The following is a 13948-nucleotide window of genomic DNA, read 5'->3' on the forward strand; positions in this document are numbered from 1 at the left end:
TGTTCACAATAGCAAATATCCGTGAAAAACCTTTTTTGTTTCCGATTATTACACAGTCACTCAATTATATTAACTGATTTTAAATGCAGACACATTTAATCCACAAATAAAACAAACTAAATATGATACTAATTTACTAATTTGATTTCATTGTGTACACTTTTCGCTTGAAATGGAATTGTTGTTTTAATGGCGGTTGGCAGCAAACTCAAAAGGTGCATTTACCGCCACCTGCTGTACTTGTACGTCAAGAGATTGAGAGCGCAATGGAATTTTTCCTTTGGGTCTACTACAAGACTACGTTTCCCACAATGCTTTACGGTCATGAACGCAAACGTCATAGTAAACATGGCGGAATAGCGTGTACAACGGGTCTTCCCTACATCCCGTTCGGTCTAATCCAGGTTTTTGACATGTAATAAAGGGCTATTTTTCCCCAGATGACTCCATTATTTAGCAGGTATGTGTTTATAATCCTAACTTTGTATGAGTATCACAATAGTTAAACGCGCTCTCCATGCCGCGTAGAGAAGCGTCACCTCGGATGGAAATCTGCAATACTATGAGATTCTTGTTGTCAAACTTCTGCAATCCAATGTGAAATAAACACATATTCTTTTAGAGTTCTGCTAACGACTACGATGAGTTCTTCATACAGTGCTTAATAATCATCTCACTGATGCCCTATTTTACGGATTGTATGTTTTACTGACTTATTGACAGGCTAAAATGTTTCGGCGGTCAAGATTATCAGTTAGGCCTAATGTGGGTGTCACTGGGAGACCTCAGGAAGCCCCTCCATCGAATAAGGACTGTGCTAATGCCAACACTCCTGCTTCTGTGACCGACCCCAAACCTGCTGATGCCCCTAATGAGCCAACTCAAGGGTGAGCCAGTCTCCTACACAGAAACGCAGGGATGTTTTTACTTAACTCGTGTGTACATATCTGTTCAAGAGATCCGATTGAGCAACATGGAGAAGCTGCACGTGCCTCTGCCATTCAGAGGAGAAAGAGGTTTTCTGTCAAGCCTAAAGTGGTACCAGGTCGTCCCTCGGCACTTCCTCGAACTCCCAAGTCTCTCGTCAGACCAGTGCATCCCCCTGTCAAAAGTCCAGCTCCAGTCATTGACAAAGCAGCAACTAGCGAAGCAAACTCTACGGCACCTCTTCAAGATGTATTGTCCCCAAAGGAATGCGAATTGTCTAGGACGGACGTTGTTCCACCAGCTGAAGGCTCAAGCGAAGACGTACGCCTGCCTGTGTGCCAAGTGAAAGAAATCCCCCCTAAAGCTCCTGTGCCACCCTCAATACCCGACAGAGAAACTATTGAAATATCAGAGAAAGCTAAGACTCTGGTATCAAAAACAGATCTCACAGCATCCTCCGAACCATTTACTTTGACTCAACTCCTCAATGACAAAGTTGATCTTATAAGACTGGAAAAGGCCCGGAAACTCAAACAGTTGCTAAAAGAGCACAAAGTGGTAAGTTCAAAGAGCCCGTTGTAGACATTCGCACAGTATCCCATCTGTCGTCTTGTGTAATTGTATTTGTTCTCAATAGAAATCCAAAAGGTCCAAGGCACGTGTAAAGGAACACATGTTAACTTTGGATCCATCCAAAATGACCATGCGAGACCTTATCCATTATCTCCCGATGGTCAATCCCATGTTGTAAGTGTTTTTTGGTCTTTGTATTTCTCTGCTGCTTTTATCTTGTTCATTGTTTTCTGACATTTTCTCTCAAAACACAGATCGACTTTGGAAGAGTCTCAGCAGGAAAATGAGACTGTCGTTCCTCTATCCCCTGAAAGAGAAGTGTATGTTTCTTTACATTAAATTTTTATTGTACATTTGGCAGCAAGAATAGACAGTCATGGTGACAAAATCAATGCCTAAAAACTACACAAATTCACAAATGGTTAATTAATACAAAACAAAAATTGTCCCTCTTAGATCACCAGAGAGAGCGCAGGAACCAGAAGTCCAACCACAGGCTCTTAGTCAGGAGGAAACACCAGCTGCCGCTTCAGCTGAAGAAGAGCGGGAGGATGAGGAAGAGGCGGCAGCTGAGGATGAAGATGCTGTCATGGTCCCTCAAGTCAAAGTGGCGGAGGATGGCTCACTTATCATTGACGAGGAAAGGTCTGTTATCCTTTGTTTTTTGTAATAGTTGGTATTGTCGGTAAACTGGTTTTCAAAGAAGTTATGTGTCCTAAAAAAATCTGTTTAAATACAACATTCGTGGTCAGGTTTCAGGTTTGTTTTTATTTTGTCCCCTAGTAATGTTGTAAATGTAAACTAATATTGAAACTGGATACTAATTTTTATCAAGTATCGATAAAGAAAAAGCATGAACATGACTAAATTTGACCTTTCTATAACAGTTTTATAATGGTCAGGAGTTTTTATCAGAGTTACTATTAGACATTTTAATGACCGGCTATCTCAACTCTTGTATAATTGCTTTATATTCACTTTCTGAATGATAAATGAAGATGAACACCCAGTCAATGCCATCAAGTAATTATCCCCCAAAATTAAAAATAGACTAAAAGTTATAGTCTGAAGAACAGAAAGCAGTAGAAGTTTTGAAACAAGTCCTAAGAACATCCAAGGTCCTCTAGCACCATTGTTCCTAAAACGCCTGACTAAAATGATCCCCAATTCAAACTGAAGCTGTTCCTTAACCCTTTGTGAAGCTGATTCTCTGTTGTTTTATGTCTTAGTTACTCTAATTGCTGCTAATATGCTGCTTTTTCTTTCTTTGGTAAATATACACATGAGTACAGCTGGTGTCTGGAGGGATGGTCTGAATAACATATATCAACTTGAGAGTTCCCTTTTATCAGATGGTACACAAAATTGAATAAATAAAGCACGTCTGTGGGCAATCCTCTTTAAGAGGTAAAAGAGAAAGTACTATTATTTTTAATGAACAATTTAAAAGAGTTAACATTTGTATAGAGTATTCCACAGTATTGAAATAAGCTCATACTTAAGGCTGGGCACATGATTTGGATCTCCAGGGACCTTCAGAGCATGTTTCACAGGGGATCATTCAAATATGTGGCAATCAGAGTGGACACACCTACAATGTTAACAATCGGAGCATCTGAGTTACAGTCAAACCATATTTTAAAATTTTCAAACCGGCTGACTATTCCATACCTCGGAACAGACTCATTACAAGCTCTATAGAATGATGGCATCATATTTTCTATGAATGACCTTACACACGCTCATGCTCAGTTGCTCATCTGTTTGAACCTCTAGATATTTAAACGTTGATACGTTTTTTGATGTACACTATAACCAATAATAAATTGTGTTTTGTTAGCTTGACTGTGGAAGTTCAGAGGATGAAAGGACCAAATACAATTCAGGATCGAGATCCTATTTTTGAACGAGGCTCCACAACGACTTATTCGAGCTTCAGGAAAGGGACCCATACTAAGCCCTGGTCTACTGAAGGTTATATTCCAAGCCATTATTTAACATTCTTTGCATTAAAGATATTCACATTTAACTTATGCTTTTCTTTTTTGTAGAGACCGACATGTTCTTTTTAGCCGTCAGCATGGTGGGCACAGACTTTACTATGATTTGTCAACTATTTCCTCACAGAGCAAGGACAGAAATTAAGGTAAGTGTTTGGTTACGTATGTACACGAGTAATAACTTACCAACTGTATTCTTCTCTTCTCTCTTTATTTTGTTAGAACAAATTTAAAAAGGAGGAGCGGGTTAACGCTTGGAGAATTGACAAAGCTTTTAGTAAGTTATGACATGATTTAGATTTCATATTTCTGTTCCCATAGCATTATTTGGAGTTGTAAAAGCAAGTTGTCTGTTTCTGTAGGGGAGAGACGTAAACTGGACTTGGAATATTTTAAGAAATTGCTGCAGAAGATTCTAGAGTTTCAGCAAAGTAAAAGGAAACTAAAATCAATATCTGGGAAAATCAAAACTCCCCAAAAACGTAAACGAAAAACAAAAAGTGAGATTCATGTTACTTTGATTTTATTTCGTTCATTATGATTTTTATCAATATGAATTTTCCGGTCACTTCGAAGGTAAAAAATCTTCTGCCAATCTAAGTGATGTGGAGGAGGAAACTGAAGGTGAAATGTCCTATGAGGAGCAGGAAGGGGAGAAGGAAAACCTCTGCAATGACAAAACATCTGACTCGGAACCCAAGCGCCAAAGGAAAGATAAAGCTGACCTTCCCCCAGACCTACAAGTTGACAAAAAGAAAAGGAAAAAGAAAAACGTGCCAGGTAAAAAAGGATGACAGGAAATAATTGATTTGGTTATTGTTTCAAGTTCAATGTGTTGATCATGTGCAGATTCTGAAGAGGCTCCTCCTCCAGAAGACCAGTAAGTATCCATGGGCTTCAATAGTCCTTAAAATATCACCTCTAATCAGGAAGCACAAACCCACGATTATGCGTGTGATATTGTGATGTCGTAAAGTCTGCTCAATAATTTAGATGTGAAAAGACTGAATCGCCCGCGTCTACCAAGAAAACAGAAGCCACCTCAGGGAAACCCGCAAAAGCACTCCATCCCTTTGACTGTAAGGGCCGAAAAGCACCCAAGTCCAAAGCTACTGTTTCTGATAAAGAAGACGCCACAAGTGAAGAGGCTGCGGAAAACCAGGTGGGACTTTATTTCCTTTCATCTGTTTTTATTCTACTATTAATATTGTTTTCTCACTAAACAATATCTTTGTTTCAGATCGATAAAGATTTTTGTTCAGCACAAAACTCACCAAAAGGAATGTCGGACAATGATTCTTCAGATCAAGAGATCTCTGTGCCGTCTTCAAAACCCACCAGGTACAAGATGACCCTCCGTCTTATTTTAGATAGCAGTTGTTTAAGTCATGAAATCATGTCCGTCTTTTGTAGATCTGGGAGGATGTCCAAACCTGTGGAATTACTAAATTACCCAGCCAAAGAGGATAAAACCTCCTCCGGGTCAAATACCCCTGCACGCCAAACCAGTGCTCCTGCAAAAGCTAAAGGCAAAACTGCGGGGAAGAGAGGAAGATCAGCACTGCAACAGTCAGAAAAAGAAGCGAAGAAACCCAAATTAATTACACTCAGAGCCTCCCAGTCAGAAGAAGACAGTGACGAAGAAGAGGGACCTGATGCACCACAGTACGACGATGAGCACACTGCATTTGTGCCGGCCAGTCTGTGTTCACCCAAAGCTGTGGTCCCAGAGGTGCAGGAGACGATGGAAGAGGTAAGGAACTGTACATCACCAGTTTACCTCAGCTTCATAATAATTAATCCTGTCCATCATAGCTCACGCTTCAAACATTTCATCCAATGTTTTTTATTTTGTTGCTGATCTATTCTTCTTTGTGCATGGTGCTTCATTTCCAAACGCATCTTCCCCTATTTGGCTCCCCTCACTTCATTCTTAGCTTGACTTTTTGACCCATATGCCCGATGTGTTGGGAATGTCCGAGAATGCACTGTGCCTTGATGCCTCATGTGAGCAAGCACACAATGAAAGAGGCACTATTGAACCCTGTGAGCATCAGCTGGACCTGCTTGTTGTAAGTTTCCCATGATGCATGTGCCACTGTCAGATCCTTGTTCCCATATTTTTGTACTAAATGTATTTTATTGCAATGTTCGAAAACCCCGTTATGTTGTTTTCTCAGGATGTCATCGACTTCCTTTCAGAACATGCAGAAAGTAAGTGTTTTATTATAAATATTTTGCAGAGAGGTAAAACATTTTAATGCTTCACTGTTTTTTTTTAGCTTCAGGGGATGAAGACGACAATGAGGCTGCTCAAACCTTGTTGGCCATTGGAAATCTGGCTAAACTGTCCCAACCGAAAGAGGCATCTATGTCAGATCACACGGGTGAGAACTGCATTTCAATTTGTTTGAAATTAGATGTATGTTGAATTTAACATTAAAGTCAATGCTGGAGACTCAAACAACAATGGTTTTCTTTCAGAAATTGAAAGCTGTCAATACACTGAGGTAAATGATACATCAACGTCTCCAATGCAACTAGAAGAACACACTCAGGCGGCTTCACAACCATCAACAACTGAAGTCAACCCAGCTGCTGTACAGCCACCAACATCACATACCTCTGATACATTGTACAGCCCACAAGAGAGGTCGACCCCTCCGAGGAAAGGAAGGTTATCTAAGGTTAGTCCAAAGCCTAACCTTGGTTCAAGGACTGCAAAACTGCGCACACAGACTGTTGGCGCTGCTTTAGAAACCAAACTGGTTGAATTGGAGACTGCAACGACCAGTCAGCAGTCTTCAAAACTACTGCAATCTACTGAAACTTTGTGTGAACCGTCACAGACTGAAAGCAGTTCAACAGACAAAACAGTGATGCCATCAGCTCTCATTTCCAACACAAATGTCAGTCTTGAACCATGTGGCTTACAAGAGGCTGAAATGTCTCCTAAACTAACAACAGCCCCAGAGACTACAATGAGATTTTCCCTGACCAAGGAAGAAAGCTCTTCAACAATACAACAAATACAATTAGATTTAAGTACCACAAAAGAAACGGTTGAAGCTGTTCAGGAGAAAACACAGGTTTATGGTGACATTGCAACAACCGGTCAGCTCAGCTCTTTGGAACATCAGGAAGAATCTACTCTGCCTGTCTCAGAACAACCAAACACTAAGAATGAGACGGCTGTCAGCACAACAAATGAGACACCAGCATCACAAACCTCTGATACACAAGTCATTAAACCCAGTGATGAATCCTGTAGCTCACAAGAAACCACTACAACTTCTCAACCTGCTACTCCAAGTGCTATACATCCTCCAATGCCAAGGAAAGGAAGACTCTCCAAGATCAAACCTAAACCAAACATTGGGTGTGTTTCAAGGACTTCAAAATTGTCTTCAAAATCAGCTGTTATCGTTGAGGAAAAAATGCAGATTGAGTGTGAAATTGCAGCAATTGATAATCCCCAGTCAGCGGCACTTTCAGCCTCAGACTCGGGATGCTGCAGAGAATCAGTTACACTTAACAGCCAGGGAACAGACTCTGATCCGATTTTAGAAACCAGTCGATCACAAGAACAAACAGAGTCTGGATCTCAGAGCACGCTTGAGACACATTTGGAGCACTTACAAGAGAAATGTGGTACTCCATTTGTCCAATGTGAAGAGAAAGCACGAGACCAAGTCAAACCAGTTATTAAGAGTACTACAACTATTGAGTCTGGAAATATGGATTCAACTCAAATTGATGATTGTTCAAAAGAGGAAAAAAGTGCAAACACCAGCCTTGTTCAACAGTCGCCTCTAAGCTCGGAAAGTTCAAACCTTGGCACACCACAAAGAAGGCGGTGGATTCCAAAGGTTAAGCCCAAGTTGGTATTGTCACCTCGAACAACAAAGGCAAAAGTGGAGGCGAATGAAATGAGCCACACGACTGACGAGCTTGTCAAATCCAGTTCAGGCGCTGCAACGTCTGAACAGGTTCTCCAGGATAACACTTCAACTATACCACCACCAGCAGATGTTGAGCAGAGTTCAATAAGTTCTGTCTCTTCAAATGTGGACATTTCCAGGAGCACAATGGCCACGCAGCAGGCATCGAGTGGTCCAAATACAAATACAGATATCAAATTGAGTTCCGTCTCTGAGCTTAATACTAGGTCCACGAAGAAAGCGCAAACAAAAGATATTTCTGAGGATCCTACTGCAGTCGTCCAGTCCGATGAATCAAGTGCCACAATTCAAACACATCTGGAGCGTATAGAATGGTAAGAACAACTTGAAGCCTGTCATTTACATACTGACATTTGTACTTAAACATTAGTGTCTCTTTGCTTTTCACAGTACATCATTTGAGTCCGGCAAAACGGTGCATCAACTTCAGTACACAACTCTTAAGAAAACAGGTTAGATCTATAATGAAAAACTGCCAACCGATATTGTATTTAATTAGCCCGTTGCCTTAGTGAACACTGCTTGTATATTTTACAGGCATTTGTCAAGAAAGCAGGGCTTCCTCCACTATTCACGGTGCTGTAGAGCTTTGCTCTAAGCTTCAACATAACGAGGCTCCAAATGTCTCTTCTTCAGCCCCTGGCAAAGTGCAAGACAGTGTTGCACAAGTATTGATGCTTTACATTTATTACAGACACTCTTAAGACTGCAAACATTTTCACCAAACCTTTCTTTTTTAAATCTAGAACACAATGGAATGCCAAAATATATTTCCAACCAGTGAGTTGATATTCTTTACTTTGCAGATTTGTACATATAGATAGATATATATATATATATATATATATATATATTTTTAACCTAAACATTATTATGTTCCTTAAGTGCCTCCAAGTGAGATCCCATCTGATCCTGATGAACCATTTTTCATCCTGTCTCTGACTGAGATACCAGTCTGTCCATCAGGTGATTTAGTGGGCTCTGGATCTAGTCTCCCAGTTACGGAGGCACAGCAGAGGTCAGTATTTTGCTTTTACCTACTTACAATCAGATAAGAATGAACAATGCGGTTTCTTTGTCTGTATCTGAAAACAAGTTGTCTAATTCTGTAGAAATCCTGTTGAACCGGCGGAGCCACTTGCTGCTGGAATTGACATCTCTCTTTCCAACATTCACATTCCAACACCAGAAAAGGCGGCTCTTGGTTCAGGCCTCATTTGTGTGGAAGAATATCTTCCTTCAGCACCTTCAGTCGTAAGTTAAAATAACATGCTTTCCATTCATGGGTTAAGAGATCTCATTCATGCATATTCTGTCTTGTTACCAGGACATAAGCATACTGGCAGAGACTCCAGGTAGAGTTTTGAGTTTTAGCTTTTTTAGTTCTAGGGGATATTAGTAGTTTGATTTCATATGTTTTTGTTTTACTAAACAGAAAAACCATCAGTGCGAAGGCTAACTTTACCAGAGGCTCAGGGCAATAGTAGCAAAGCTGATTCTCTGTCAACAGGGAGCCAAACTCCTGTCAGAGGTAATCTGTACTACTACTATCACAACATACTTTTATGTGCTACATTGAGTTTGATAGGACAACTGATCTTATTGTTTTGTTTTCCAGGTGCTGTTGATACGAAGACGAGTAGTAGAAGACAAAATGTGTCTTGTAAGGCCGTAGCGGAGGAAGCAAATTGGCAGGACCACACCAAAGCCTCTGCACATGCTGAAAGCTGTAGAGAGATGGTTGAACATATGGACAGTAAATCACAGGAGGAAAGTGATGGCTCTTCAGTCACCAAAAAAATAACTAAGAAGTCTGCTGAGACCAGGATGAACCAACCACAACATAGGTGAGATAACTGAGAAAAATATTTATAGCTGATCATAATGTTGAATTGTATGCTCTTAAATATAATCTTAACTGTATTTATTCAGAAAAACAAAAGCCACATGTGGACCTCTGTGGGAACAGACTGAAATACAATATTTTGGTTCACCAACTTCAAAAATAAAAAATCTGTTCACCTGTTTGTCTGAGGTAAGAAAACTGAAGTTTAAAGGGGACATATGTGAAATTGACTCTCCTGGATAGACAAACTGAGGCAGAATGAAGTGGGTTCACAACTCGCTCTGTCAACCCAAGATTTTCGTAATGAAGCTTTTCACAAAGCAGGGGGCGGGGTTAGCGCCAGCCAACCAATGAGAACAACGGAAAAGGAAAGAGCAGAGTACTTCAAACTTAAGGAAATGTTGATATAAGATCGATGTTTACGATAAAATAAGAGCTCAAATTAAAGTCACTCCGTTCAAGCTCGCCAACGCAAGTTACACCATGAAAAAGTTTGATTCATGGATAAAACGGACTAAAACACAAATTAGTAAGGGATCATCTCAAAATGGGTTGAAGCTGAAAAGACTTAATTTTTTTCGTCTCTCTCTGGACCCCCCCTCCCCCCCAAAAGACTTTGTCTGCCTTCACATAACATTTTACACGTTGATAAAACGATAGTAGCTTGATAGACCCTGCTCACCTCTAGTGAACGCACCCGCCCCGCTCCTCGCACGCACCCGCGTACTCCGCGCACGCACTCGCCGCCTATTGTTGGCCTAATGCTCGTTGCTGTTTTTTAGCATTTCCAAACGATGACTGCCAGAACGATGTATTGAAGCTTCAAAGCAACAAAAAGACGAAATGTAGGTTCAACACCCCCCCCCTCCCCCTCCCCCCGAGGAAAAATATTAAGTCTTTTCAGCTTCAACCCATTTTGAGATGATCCTAAGTCGTGTGGTTTGCAGTGAACGCATTGATAAAATATAGTTAAATACGGAATACTAGAAAAATTTAAGTATTCTTTCATTACAACACACTTTTTGAATAGGGATGTCACATTGTCAAATTTTAGTGTAATGATTACTGTGAGAAAAAACATCACAATTTAACTTAAATTTCCCTTTTGTTCTAATAAGACGGTGTTATACATGCGATGGCTCATTTATGTGTCGGTGGATGCACCTCAGATGTTGTGCCAGGTAACTCGTGCATACCACTGTCTTATTAGAAGAAAAAGGAAATTAATTTGAAAAAAGAAGACAAAATAAATTTTCCAAATATAAACACACAATTCTTATTGAGACTCTGATCAACTTTATTAAATTGAACGGTCTGAAAGATAAAATAAACATGACAAAAACATAAAAAGTACTTGATATACAGTACATTGAATTAAAAACACTTAATTTTACTTCTAAAATAGTCACAATTCTTTTTCAATTACAATTATATTGTTTCCTAAATAATGACAATTATATATTAACCAAACAATCTTGACATCCCTGTTAATTATTGACTGTAATGAGAGGAATATTTGAATATCTCAAGGTGAACCACTGGTGAGATTAATCTTGTGTACGTATTTAATGGTCGAGCATAATTGGTGTCACATGAACATTTCTGAGCATCATCTGTGTACATGCAATATAATCGCTTTTTATTCTTTAGCCATCAAAATCCCAACAAAGTGACTCTACAAACATGGAAGAAGAACCCACAAATATCTCTGACTTTCGTACAAACATCACTGAAGAAACACTCAAAGAAATCCCTGGAGACGGTGCTTGTCATGACAAAACGCAAAGAAAACCTGCGGCGACGATGGCAACCATAGGGAAACAAAGGTCAGGTGATAAAATATGTGCACATTATGAATTTATTGTGTTAAGAGAGATTACAACATGTATACTGTTTTTATTTACAGAAAAACAAATACTTCCATGAAACTTCCACGTGAACAAAAAAAAATCCCGACAGAAAAGCAACTGACAGAAGTGTCGGTTAATGAAGCAACCTCTTCATTTATTTTACAAGAAAACCTGGCTGCCTTTTCTGCCCCTGTAAGAAGTATCGATTCCAGCCAACAAGATCATAAAAAGGCTAACAAAAAAGGAAATGCCAATAGGTAAGCAACATGGCATTGTTTATATCTTAAAAATAAAATAAAAAAGTATATACCGTAGATGGTGTGATTTCTCTATAGGAAAAACAAAGGATTAAATGAGGCTAAACATTTGAAAGAATCCACATCATCCAGCGGCACAGGTCCAGGGCCGACACATGAGTCCAACCCACAAAGCTGTTTACAAAGTACATCTGGGGTGAGGAAACTGAACAGGCTCAATGTTTAAGCTTTATTATGAACGTCACGTTCATTACGGCTGCTTCCGTTTTAGCCTCGTGTGTCTCGTCAAAGTGATTCCATCGAGAGCTGCTCAAAGAAGGAAGAACCCACCGATGTGTCACAGTATTTCATCAGTGACGTTTTCACAGAAGTGGAAAGCGATGATAGAGTCACCGGAACATCAAATAACACTGCTCGCTCTGATAAAAGTCAAACGGCAGAGACGATACGGAATAAAGGGCAAAATATGTAAGACAAGATTTTTTTATTGATTTAAACTTAATCTTAAATGACATACTTTTATCTATAGAAAGGCTGTAACGTACAATTCTTTTAGGCATTATTTTTTATAACACACTATTCACAATTAGTCGATTGCTCTCGGCTCACATGACAGTAGCTCTGCATAATTATGAAAAAGTGGTCTTTATTTACACTTTGTTTTTCAGAAAAGTAAATGCTTCATATGATTCCTCCAGTGGACAACGTAGCTCACTGAATGAAGAGCAACCCGCAGAAGTGTCCGTCACTAACGAAGCCACTTCCTCGTCTAGTTCAGTAAAGACTCCTCCCACAACCTCTGTCACCGAAACGACGTCTGGTCCCAGTCAAACAGACGCTAAAACGACTAGAGGGAAAGGATCGTCCAATACGTAAGAAAAGCTCATGAAGACAATGGAGTGTTTGTACAAAAACAGTTTATTCAGCATTTGATTCTTTGATTAGAAAAAACAAAGCCATATGTAAAAGCTTGAAGTCACAAAAGAAATGCAAAGAGGCATCAAGATTTCCTGAAGCGGTTTCCCCGGATTCATTGAAAGAAACCCAGTCACGCAGCTCCAGACGTCTGCGGGGTGGATCTGAGGTCTGGTGCTTTGGCTGTTACTGTGTTAAACTATTTACAGCACTATAGTGGCACCTCTGTTATATTTGCTTCTCTTTTTAGTTTCCAGTGTTTAAAGATGACTCCTCTGGGAGTAACGAAGAGCCCACACATGTGTCTCAGTGTCTGGCAGGCGACGCTTTCACCAAGGCGGAAAGTGGCACGTGTAAAGTTGCAAGAAAACCGATTAAAGATGATGTTTGTACTGAAAAAACACAAACGTCAGAGACTAGAATGAAAACAAGGGAGAAAAGGTACGTATAAACACTGTCACCATGGCTTCTATTGTATATTGCCTCAATTTAGTGGTGGTTTATTCTTGTTTTCCTTATTTGTTAAGAAAAACAAAAGCTTCAAGTGGTCCTCTGTGTTCACAACGTAACCCTCTGACTGAAGAGCACCCATCAGAAACGTCAATTGCTAATAAAACACAGAAAACTGTAAAAAGTGCTGAGCTCAACCAGCCAGTCACTGAAAAGATGAAAGGAAAAGAACAATCCAATAGGTAAGGAGGCTGTGTTGTCGAAAAAAATATGTTTGAAAATAATGTTTATATCCAATGAATTTACATACATTTATCGCTCACTTTTAAATAAATTATAAAATTGTGTTTAGGAATAAAAAAGCCTCTTCTGGAGCTGAGGCCAGGGGATCACGGCCTCAAACAGCTCTAAAGTCTCCTGAAACTCTTCCAATGGAGAGAATCAAGGAAAGTCCTCTGGGAAAACCTCAGGTAATTGCACATCTTTTCTCTTTTAATCAATTTCTGACATTTAACTCTTATGTTTAATTATATGTTTTATGTTGCAGCTTCCCGGCCTTCAAAGTGACCCAAAAGGAAGCTCAGACGATGAACCAACCAATGTGTCTCAGTATTTCTTAAGTGACGTTTTTACAGAAGTGGATGAGGAATTCAAGTCATAGCAAGCTACAAAAGGACTCTTCCTGTTTTATTGACTTTTTGTTTGTAATTTATTATGATTTAAGGTTTTACTTTCAAGTTTGTGCAGGCGTATAGTAGTTGGACAAAATTAGTATTTTATGAATAGTCAAATTGTAAATATTACACAAATTATTTTCTCAAACCTTAACGTTATGTAAACTTCGAACAGTTTGCCTCTTTCAAAAATAATTTTGCATTGTGGTTTTTAAAATGTTTTTTGCTCATTACCTCAACAGTTATTCATTTCAAAATAAAGCATAGCAACAATAGGCTGGGCAGTTATGTGTCAAGCTGCCCTAATGTTTAAGTTGCTTATTCAGTCAACAGTTTGGCAGCTTCTTGTAGTAGCACAGCAATGTAGTTCATTATTTTATGTTCAGTATTTAATTTGAGGCGGTTGTATGTTAATAAATGTAATCTACCACTGGTTTTGTTCATTTGAAACTCAACCAGAGTTGTAAAGAGCTTTCTAAAAAAAGTAAGGTATT

At 39.4% G+C, this 13948-nt stretch overlaps 2 protein-coding genes across 2 annotated transcripts; both read left to right on the forward strand.

Moving 5' to 3' along the window:
- The first annotated feature begins 334 nt into the window (after positions 1–334).
- On the forward strand, positions 335–8181 carry LOC140367795 (uncharacterized). The gene is made up of 22 exons (XM_072454464.1): positions 335–460; positions 724–887; positions 957–1485; positions 1565–1674; positions 1755–1820; positions 1957–2145; positions 3341–3474; positions 3552–3646; positions 3723–3777; positions 3863–4000; positions 4077–4280; positions 4350–4380; positions 4494–4662; positions 4741–4841; positions 4914–5253; positions 5438–5572; positions 5681–5714; positions 5783–5887; positions 5985–6692; positions 6726–7776; positions 7853–7914; positions 8000–8181. The coding sequence occupies exons 2-22, from the start codon at positions 730–732 to the stop codon at positions 8164–8166; spliced, it is 4581 nt and encodes a 1526-aa protein (XP_072310565.1). The 5' UTR covers positions 335–460; positions 724–729; the 3' UTR covers positions 8167–8181.
- Positions 8182–8210: 29 nt separating this feature from the next.
- LOC140367796 (uncharacterized) lies at positions 8211–13948 on the forward strand. The gene is made up of 17 exons (XM_072454465.1): positions 8211–8242; positions 8348–8480; positions 8575–8716; positions 8790–8817; positions 8898–8993; positions 9081–9309; positions 9395–9497; positions 10959–11134; positions 11215–11415; positions 11494–11611; positions 11687–11883; positions 12084–12287; positions 12361–12499; positions 12581–12771; positions 12858–13022; positions 13133–13250; positions 13328–13948. The coding sequence occupies exons 1-17, from the start codon at positions 8215–8217 to the stop codon at positions 13439–13441; spliced, it is 2382 nt and encodes a 793-aa protein (XP_072310566.1). The 5' UTR covers positions 8211–8214; the 3' UTR covers positions 13442–13948.

The sequence above is a fragment of the Eucyclogobius newberryi genome, unplaced genomic scaffold (genome assembly GCF_026437365.1).
Source record: "Eucyclogobius newberryi isolate DKJ021-1_F unplaced genomic scaffold, fEucNew1.0.hap1 SCAF_2, whole genome shotgun sequence".
In the NCBI taxonomy this organism is placed as follows: domain Eukaryota; kingdom Metazoa; phylum Chordata; class Actinopteri; order Gobiiformes; family Gobiidae; genus Eucyclogobius; species Eucyclogobius newberryi.

Coding starts and splice junctions, on each gene's coding strand:
- LOC140367795 (XM_072454464.1), top strand. CDS start 730: ATGTTTCGGCGGTCAAGATTATCAGTTAGGCCTAATGTGGGTGTCACT. Junction 3,778..3,862: donor GAGAATTGACAAAGCTTTTA/GTAAGTTATGAC, acceptor CTGTTTCTGTAG/GGGAGAGACGTAAACTGGAC. Junction 4,001..4,076: donor ACGTAAACGAAAAACAAAAA/GTGAGATTCATG, acceptor GTCACTTCGAAG/GTAAAAAATCTTCTGCCAAT.
- LOC140367796 (XM_072454465.1), top strand. CDS start 8,215: ATGGAATGCCAAAATATATTTCCAACCA. Junction 11,135..11,214: donor GCAACCATAGGGAAACAAAG/GTCAGGTGATAA, acceptor TTTTATTTACAG/AAAAACAAATACTTCCATGA. Junction 11,884..12,083: donor CGGAATAAAGGGCAAAATAT/GTAAGACAAGAT, acceptor TTTGTTTTTCAG/AAAAGTAAATGCTTCATATG.